Source organism: Colius striatus, chromosome 9 (genome assembly GCF_028858725.1).
Source record: "Colius striatus isolate bColStr4 chromosome 9, bColStr4.1.hap1, whole genome shotgun sequence".
In the NCBI taxonomy this organism is placed as follows: Eukaryota; Metazoa; Chordata; class Aves; order Coliiformes; family Coliidae; genus Colius; species Colius striatus.
The window spans coordinates 2,630,286-2,639,862 of NC_084767.1; the positions used below are offsets into that span (position 1 = coordinate 2,630,286).

At 50.6% G+C, this 9,577-nt stretch overlaps 1 protein-coding gene across 1 annotated transcript; it reads left to right on the forward strand.

Annotated features, from left to right (window-relative positions):
* The first annotated feature begins 1,150 nt into the window (after positions 1-1,150).
* SPINK1 (serine peptidase inhibitor Kazal type 1) lies at positions 1,151-5,730 on the forward strand. The gene is made up of 4 exons (XM_062001942.1): positions 1,151-1,205; positions 2,264-2,304; positions 2,919-3,031; positions 5,649-5,730. Exons 1-4 carry the CDS (start codon positions 1,151-1,153, stop codon positions 5,728-5,730), a joined length of 291 nt encoding a protein of 96 aa, XP_061857926.1.
* Positions 5,731-9,577: the final 3,847 nt, after the last annotated feature.

The window sequence follows — 9,577 nt, forward strand, 5'->3', positions numbered from 1 at the left end:
TGTTGGAGGTTGCTGCAGGGAGAGCAGAGGGAAGCCCAGACGAGACAGGGAAACTCCCATCGCCGCAGAAGCGAACTCACAAGGGATGTTTATGGCAGGGGAATGCATCCTCCAGAGCTGCATTCAGACTGGGGTCTCCCTTGGACAGTGGAGCAGCTGCCGATCGAGCTGAGATTTCTGCCTCACAAACAGCTCCTTGAATTGCTCTTGGCATTGACTTTTTCCTGCTCAGCTAATTAAAAATCTGTCTTTGAGTCACAAGCCCCCATTAGTAATAATTTGCTTTCCACTTCTCCAGTGATTTATGGCTGAGATATCAAAGTGCTTTAGAAACATTAATTAATCCTTCTAATACCCAGGGGACTGATCCTCTCTCTGCAATGCACCATTGGTGGAACAAATGTAGGAAGTCCCCAGGGTTTACTCCAAACTGCAGGCGGGGAGAGGGGAAGGGAGCGGCATCTGACCCAATGAGCTTGTTTCGGCTGCCTGCCTGCAATCAGAGAGATGTGCAGTCACAATATCAGCACCAAACCTGCAGCCAACAAACAAGCCCGAGGCACATCCAAGCTCTCTTCTCTCCAGCTGCAGTTCTTGCTGCTGACCTCTGTCCAGAGAGGGAAGGGAGCTGCAGCACCCTAGCTCTGCTCTGCAGATCGCGGCAGGAAAGGCATGTGTAGACAAAAGCCATCTTCACCCAGAGCCCTGCAAGCGGCAGTGGCAGGGCTGCTAAGCAAAGCCACGCTGCTCATGCTAACACATGTATTTCCCTTGCCATCCTGCCTGTTTCACCAGTCAGCTTCCTGTACAAAGCTGCTTCTCCCAGCTCGCAGTGCAGACCCAAGGCTATCTCCCACACCTGAGACTGGGCTCCAAGTCCTCCTTGCCAGTGATAAAGATTCTCACCTCCATTGGTTCCGGAGACACTTTCATCCTTTTGCACACCAATGAGCTGTTGGCCACCTGGTGTTGTCCCTGTACTTTGAATGTTGTCATCACAAGACTTTGGGGTGGAGCTGGCCGTGCAGAGTGGTGCCAGGGATCAGGAAGGTGTATGTTCCCAGCACAGACTGCCAGAGGTGGGATCTCTGCAATCCTGAGGAGCGTCTCGTGTCCTTTTTGCTGTCCCAAGTAAAGCATTGCCCTCACCATGAAGGCAACTGGTGTTTTCCTGCTCCTCTCCGTGGCACTTTGCTGCTACCAAGGTGAGTGCAACATTTTGTTTAGGAGCCATTTCCTCTCCTTGCTAAAGCTCCCAGCTCTGTCGCATGGGAAGGTGAACGTGGGAACAAACCAGCTGGTCTGGGACCTTGCTGTGGCCCTGGGCAAAGAGTATTGAAGAATGCTACAATGGCTGACATGCATTAAATCAGCCTACATCAAAAGCTTATTTAAAAGGGTGCCTGGTGCCTGTTCCCAAAAATAAGCAGACCTACTGGGCCAACACTCTTCCTTCAGGGCTAGGATTTGGCCCGGAGCTGCTGGTTTCTAGGGCAATGTGGATCTTTTAGAGTGACTAGGTGCTATTTTGGTTCTGAAAAAGCAGACCCAAGAAGATGGGAAACTCAGCTGCACAAGGGAGAGTGCAGCTCTCACTACCAAAGTCAATGTTTAAGCCAATTGTGCTTTCAAAATCCCATATGGTGCAGCGGGATGAGAATATGAGCTGTTGCTGCCCTTTGGGTCTAGCTCACCAGGTATTTCTGCCTTAGTGAGTTCTTTCATAGCAGAAGGGTGCTTCAGAAACAAGTCCTCCATCATCCTATTTACTGTGCAGCAGTGGCTGTCACAGAGCTGTTAGAGCACAAAATCTGGACTAAGTTCAGATGAACTAAGCATACAGTGAGTACCAAACCATTTCACCCTACAGACCCACTGCTATTGGGCCACGCTGGTTGTTAATATAGATGTAGTCTAAATCCTCCATGTGGATGACTTCTGGATCTATAAGCAACCCAAGGTCTTCTCAGCACTGCTTTTTGCCAAGCAAATTCAGGTTTGAATGTTCCCACTGCATGCTCCACCCTTGTGATCCCAGCTGTAAGCTCAGAGGCAGCCTCTCCATGGAGAAGCCCACCAAACTCACGGCTTGCTCCCACCAGCTTTGGTGTGAGAGCTCAGGGTCCAACTCTTTCTCTGTCTAGTAGAGAATTTTATCAGCTTGTCTTTTTCTCTGCTTCCTTGGGGCACAAACTCACTGAAACCAGCAGGAGTGATCAGTGCTAAAGCATCTTCTCTCTCTCTCTCTCCACTCTTTCTCTAGGAAACGCTGAGATGGATGGAGGTGGTGGCAAAGGAACAGAGGTGACAGCTCCTATTTTCATGTAGCACAAGGGTATACCCAGCTTTAGCAAGGCAGCACTAACCCATTCCCTGGGGACCCAGCATTGCTAAATACAGTGATGGATACAGTGAGCAGCTGGGTTGGCAGCTCAAAAATACCAGTGCCTGGGAACCTCCTTCCACCTGCTGTGCCACAGCAAAATCCCAGTGATGGCATTGGCTTTACAACTTGCATTTCCCTATGCTCAGTGGAGAAAAACCGTTAATAAAGAGCTGAAGATTGCTGTTACCTGCCAAGGAGATTGGAGCTGCCCTTACTCTCTGGCTTGCACGTGTGAGGGCAGGTATCGGTGTAGCATAAAAATAAACACTGGGAAGAATGGGATCAAGCATTGCCCATGGAGCATCACTTAATGAGGTTACTCCTAAGGGTGTGCAGCAGTGCCAGGTGAGGTTCAGCTGGCCAAGGGACTCCATGGTGGCAGGTAGTCCCAGTGTTTTCTGAGAGTTCACAGCAGAGCTCTGAGCAAGCTGGGATGGGTTACCAAGGTATAAAAAATGTGCCCCTTGCCATGAATGCAAGGTAAACTGAAAGCATCTGTCATATTTTTAGCATTATCCTTTTGTGTCTCCAGGCAGCTTGTGGCAATTTTGACCAAAGAAAAGGTTGTACAAAGATTTTTGACCCTGTCTGCGGCACTGACGACGTCCTATACAGCAATGAGTGCCTGTTGTGCTTTCAGAACCTGTGAGTATCTGGACCTCCTGCAAGTCTAAGTACCACTCAGACGAGGGCTACTCCATATGTCTGGGATTTCCTAGAAAGAAAGCTATTTGCCTGCAGCTGGGTGGAGCATGGGCAGTGAGCCCAGCACATCTGGCACAAATCTGGGCTCCCGCGCAGATGCTGCACCCGCTGCTCCGAGCGTGTGGGTTCCGTCAGTGAAGCGGCTCCACAGCAAAGCAGGGACCCCACGGGCAAAACGTGTCCCCACCTGCAGCTGCCAAGCTGCAACGATTGCTCAGCCTGTGCTGGCGGGTGTCCAGGAACTCAGACAAAACACCCAGGTCCTCCAAGCCTGCCCAGATCCAGCATGCAGGCAGGAAAATGTTTTTCCAGGTGACCTCAGACGTGCGATGGCTGAGGAAAAACTATGCTTTTCCACCCCAGCAATTTCTAGCTGAGCTCTGCTTTCTGCCTTCTCTGCATATGAAAGGATACAATTTGCTCAGGGTATTTTTAAGAATGAGACTTATATTTAATCTGTGCTGGTGGCAGATTGCACTGTTTTAGCAGAAGGCCAAATCCTAGCACTGGCTCTGGCAAGACTTGATTCATTTCATCTGCCTTGGGCCCTAGGTAATTTTGAGTGTATTTATACATTGGAAGTGCTCTGTGTCAGACAAGTGAAGGAATCGTTTCCAACTCGGTCCTATTAGGGGGTTCAAAAATCTCTGTTGGGAAGATGGAGTCTTATCTGTAGCCAGATCCCAGTCTGCTGGGCCAAGGGAGTTTCACCCTTGACTACCTGGTGATTTTTTGGTGATCAGGCTCACACATCCATCTGCCATGAGCAGAGACATCTCTAACAGGAGCTGAAATTCCAGCTTTTCTATCTCTGGATGAATGGGCTTGTGAAGCCAGATTCTGCATTTAGGAGCACTGTCTCCCAGCTAACTCTGCAGTGACAAGGAACAGAGGCCAGGAAAAAGGGCCTGGATATGAATTGTTGGTCTGGTTGTCCCCTCTTTTCTTCATTAACCCAGGCTGCTGCCCCATATTCTGCTCCTGAACTGCTCAAACGCTGGTTTTACATTTTAAGGCTGGAGACGATGCAGTCATCGTCTGATGAGACACACTGAGTGGGATCTCCTGAGCGAAGGCACCACGCTTAATGACCCAGCACGGCATGGCAGGGTGGTAATGACCATGCTGGAAGCCAGCAGCCCAGCACCAGCTGTCAGCTGCATTGTGCAACAGATGGGGGTGGGAGGTTCATCAGACACAACATCATTAGGGCTTTGGCCATGAACCAAGACCAGGGTAAAGAGAGCAAGGAAGGCTTCAACACTAGCTACGTGGGGAGCAAAGTGGCGTTGAGGATGCTATGTCTCCCAGTGCAGAACATGGCTTCAGAGGGGATGGGAGACCTCAGTGGGCACAATAAGGAAAGTTTGAGGTACAAAAACTAAAAAGACTGAGCAGGTGGTGTATCTAGAGCCAACCAGGAGTCAGGGGAGGGAAGGGATGGATAAGAAACTGGTGCTGGCACCCGCCTTGCATTGACAGGCACTGGACTTCTTCAAACTCCTGTTTGTGCAAGCGCTCAGCAGCTGCAACTGGAAATGTGCTGCTCCGGCGGGTCAAAGCCATGAGCCTTGCAGCTCCCTTATGACATTCCCAAGCAAAGAAGCTTCAAGGTTAGGAAGAAGAGCCATTTGGGCTCCTGGTCGAGTCTATCTGGGCCAGGCACCGGGACTTTGAAGCTGCTTGGTGGCAAACGTCTCAGGGGAGAGATAAACGGAGAATCCTCCTCTATAAAGCTTTAGTCCATGGGGAAAAGATAGGTAGCCCAGAGGCAGGATGAAGTGTCGTTTGCAGTTTTATATGTGCAAACAGTCTGACAAGAGCTGGAGGCTTGTGAGGAGTCTGGGAACAGCGACAGCAAGAGCATCCGGCGGGTCCCTGCAGCAGCAGTGGCTCGCTTGTCACCTTTGGTCACTTCACTGTGACCAGCGTGCAAAATGCTTTCTGCAAAATGCAAAACAGCTTGAAAATCATTTTGCCAGCATTTCTCTATGCACCTGAGAAATGGGCTTGCCTTTCCAAAGAGGAGAAAATCGTGATGCCATGTGAAAATGGAACAATTCAGAGTAATTAGGTCCACCACTGAGCAAAAAGAATAATAATAATTTTTTTGCAGATGCCTTTTTAATGTTTTTTTTTTCACTTTTGCTGCAGAAGCAATCAGGGAGGCAGGCTGGGAGCAGGCCCAAGCCCAAACAAGACACAATGGCAGGCATTCGTCTGTAAAAACCTACAAAACAAAGTCATAACCTTTATCACCTGCAGCCAGACGGGCATTAGAGGTGTCTTAGTGCTGTCCTGTAGCACAGAGGTGAATTATTCTGCAAGATGTCAGGAAGCACCAGTTCTTAAGCTTATTGGAATTAATTAACACATGTCCATGGTAACCTTGAACTCCCTGTCAAGAATAAGTGGCCCTACTTACTGTGAATAACACTTAAATGATAATTTAAGCAGTATTTTCCTTCCTTCCTTTCTTTCTTTGTCCTCTGAGGCAGGCTCTTCTGTGTAGCAGGGACCTGAAGGCATCTTGTAGCATTTTTAACATCTCTTCCAGGCAAAGAAACACTAATGTGCGCATAAAGAACAGGGGGATGTGCCAAAAGCCTTCTCCACGCTCCGGCTCTGCTCAGAGCTAAAAGGCGCAACAGTTCCAGCGAAGATGGCACGAGACTGTCCCTCACCTACACAAACTCCTAATAAAACGGAAGCATCACCGTGTCTTGCACTGGGATTTCTTACACACACAGCAGGTCTCTTTCTCTGGCATTTAAAACACCTTCCTGAAGAATATGGGGGGTTTTTTTTTGGTAACATCCATAAAGAGCTGTGAACAAACACTGACAGAGCCCCAGGGCCAGGGCTGGGAGATGCCCAAGGAACCAGCTGGGCTCTGGCATAACACAGAGCAAGAATTTTGTTTTCCTCTCCTTAACTTCCAAGCATTAGGGGATGTGAGCATTCTCATGGCTTGCAATTACATTTGTTAAATACAAAGCATTACAGCTCTTACTCGAGATCCTTTGCCATGAGGAAGAGTCCAACAAGCCATCTCCGTGCCTCGTCCATATGCCAGTGCCTCATCACACGGTCCCTGTGCACTGCGAGCCATCAGCCTCACACTTACCCTGCAGGTCACAGTAGCCTCGGGAAACCAAAATTGCTCCATTTTTCCAGGCAAAACGCCTTTCTCTGGATTTTTAGTGAGAAGTGCCCTTGGTGAGCTTTGCTGCTGGCATCCACGCCTGCGGTCCCCAGGGCTGCGGGCTGCCGGGAGGCGGGATGCGGCGGGTCGCAGGGTCCCTGGACGGCAAAGGGAGGAGGTTTCGGCACTGGAGGCCGCTGTTGCTCTGCCGGAGCCGGTGCCGGAGCCGCAGCCGAGCCCGCGGGGCCGGGGTGGCCGGACAGCGACATGTCGGTGCTGCTCTTCCCAGCCCTGCAGCGAGGCTGAAAGCCGCTCAAGTGGGGTAACCGAGGCACTAAGCCTCGCCCCGTGCCTGGTCCCTCACCCTCTGGGGACCCATGGGACCTCAGCCTCCGCTGCAAGGACATGCGAGTGGTCCCAGAGGGTCTGCAGGTCCTGTGTTGGAGGGATGCATCTGCCTGGCACTGGCAGAGCCCTGCTGCCCCTTCCCCCTTGAGCAAGGCACCGTCTGTAACATGAGGTGACTGTAATGAGTCAACCCACAAGAGCCCAGGGCAGAGCAATTGGGGATGAGAGTTGAACCCTCTTGGGATTCTCCATGAATTATACCCCTGAGTAAATGGCTGTTCGTATTTTGAGCAAACCAGGGGCTTTGTTCTTAGCAAATCCCGAGCTTCACTTTGGTTAGCAAAGATGCATTTGAGCTCTCTATGTTCCTTGGAAAAAAAAGTCACTGAAACACAAAAAAAATGCCTGATCAAGCTGAGAGGAAGCTCTAGTGCTCACTTGAAATTTCAAATGCAACCAGATGCAGCTGGGAGGGTGGAAGGATAGCACAGGCTCCTGTTCCCAGATCTGCCAACAATTCTATCTGCAGTCGAGGCAGAAACAACTGATGAGAAACAACTCACTTTGCCCTATGTAAAATCAATGCACTAAAGGTGGTAGCCCCAAGCAGACTTGGGGTCTTGATGTCTTTGCACAGAGGATGCTGGAAACATGCCTCCCAGAGCTGGGATAGTCCTGAATCTGCTGCATCATGACAAAGGGAGCACAGCTGTTACCTGGAGAGGTCTCTGCAATAGGGCTGGCAGGAGGGGAGGCTGAAGCCTCCTCGTGCCGTTTGCTCACTGCTTGTGGACTTTGTAGTGGGACTAAACCCAGCTTAGCTCCCAACTCATTCCAGCTGGTTTCTCCCACCCAGAAGAATGCTGGCAAGGTTGGACTGAGGCCAGCTTATGCCAAGTAAAGCATCTTTCCTGCCTGTGCCATTTCTGGGAAACATCACCCAATATTAGCCAAGAGCATTTCTTCATTGAAGCGAGGTGCTGACCAAGCCTGCAAAACAGCAGGTTGCATCAGCTGGATGGTTGAGCACGGGCTGCATCTCCCCCAGGCACAGTTCTGATGAGAACTAACATTCCTGATAAATGTCAGCCACATCAGTTCCGCAGCAAGGTCCATCTCAGGCTTGAAATTATGCGAAGCAGCAGGTCAAGGGCCATCCTGTAGACACAGCACAGCACAGGATACAGCAGGCAGAACCACCGGCAAGATTCCAGGAGAGAACAGTTCCTGTCCCTATTCCAGTTTTGGCTTGAACAACTGCAAATCTGAGGAAGCTTCAGTGGGTGCTAAAGTATTTCACTGGCTCCTAGACTGGGTTTAGTTTTACTTATAGGAGAGACAACTCAAAAGCCAGGCTTCTGCCCCCATAAGGGTTCTTCCCTGAAGCTTAAGAGGGTAGAGCTTTATCTCAGCTGCTTCTCCACCATCTGATTGCCAGTAGAGCCTGCAGCTGTCCTGTCAGCAGCCAGTGTGACTTTTCTGAGACACCAGCTTTCTTCCCTATGGCTCTGTGATGCTGTTTCCAGTGCTGCCGAGCTGGCAGAGATAGGCCAAAAGGGAGAGTGACAAGAAGATGGGTAACTGCTTTAATTCTTCTTTTCTTTGTCTGTCTAAATAAGCTGCAGCCTTTCAGGCCACCTTCCAAGGGCAGTGCTTCTGATGGTGGTTGTTTGAGAGAGCCCTGAAAGCATTTTAAATGATGCAACTGAGGAAAAACAGGACTTGTCAAAACACACGAAGGGCTCAGCCATCCGCTTCCCTCCTCCTTCCCCGCTGGATGCTCCCAGAGGGCTCAGCCAGGGCAGCGGGGAAGGTCAAGGGCTTTGCAGGCACATGGTGGGCGAGCAGGACCCAGGAGGATGGTACAGGCGAGGGGGAGGGGAAGCTCAGCCTTTACTGCCTGGGAAAGCACGGGCACAGAGCAACACGGCGCCTGCCCTGCCGCAGCACTGCTCAGAATAACAAGTGTTTGAATGACAAAGGGGGAAATGCCGAAAATAAGCGCGGGCACCCGTGTGCGCAGCCAGCGCTCGCCCGGCAGAGAGCGGGAGCCCCGCGCCAGCTCTGCGGTTTCCCTTGGCAGTGCTACCCCTCACATCCTCCTCTCCCTCCTCCTGCCGACCGGGGGGCATCTCTCCTGCACTCCTGTGCCAGGATTTGCTAAAAAGGGGGGAGGGGGAGGGAATCATATCGTGCCTCAGGGCTTCCAGGGCTGGGTACTACCAAGCCTTAGGAATGTCACAAGAGTGATGAAACCCAGAGAGCTGAGGACAGATGGCCCATGGGGAGCATTTTTCCTGATTAGAAAACTATGTTTCTTTAAAGCTGAGACTTTTCTGCCAGTAAAAAAAAAAAAATCTAGTAAAATTCAGCTGGGGCAGCCCTTCCTCTGCCTCCTGGAACCTTTTACTGATGCTCCCGGCTGGGAGAAAATATCTATTTCCATTGGTGGTGGTGGTGGTGGCATTTGACTTTATAATGTCATGATAGCAATCTGTGAAGTCAGAATTAGAAGTGGACCAAGGGGCTTCAGTGACATACAAGACCACAGCTGACTGAGAAGCAGCTCTAGATTTCTGGTGCTGTTTTCTGCCCCGTTTTGAAGATGCAGCTTTTGCATCCCCTTTGTCCACTGCAGCTTTCCCGGGCTTTCTCCGTTAGGAAAAGTTCTATTTTAGCCAAATTTTCTACATCAGATTTGTTTCTCTATTCTGGAAATAAACCACAGCCTTCCTCGGATTTGCTGCAGCTGCTGGAAGGCATTTTCCATGGGGTATGTTCAGTTCCAGGAGACATTTGTGGGGGGAGAGCTGAATTAAACTCCATTTGGATGGTTGGCTGAGCACTTCCCTTTGCAGACATCCCATGGTGAAAGGCTCTGTATGTGCTACAATGCTGGCACAAGCCACCTCCTGCATCTGGCCTTCTGCAAAGGCTGCTGACTGCAGTGTTGCTGTGCCCAGTGCAGAGCAGAGGTCTGGAGCCTGCTCTTT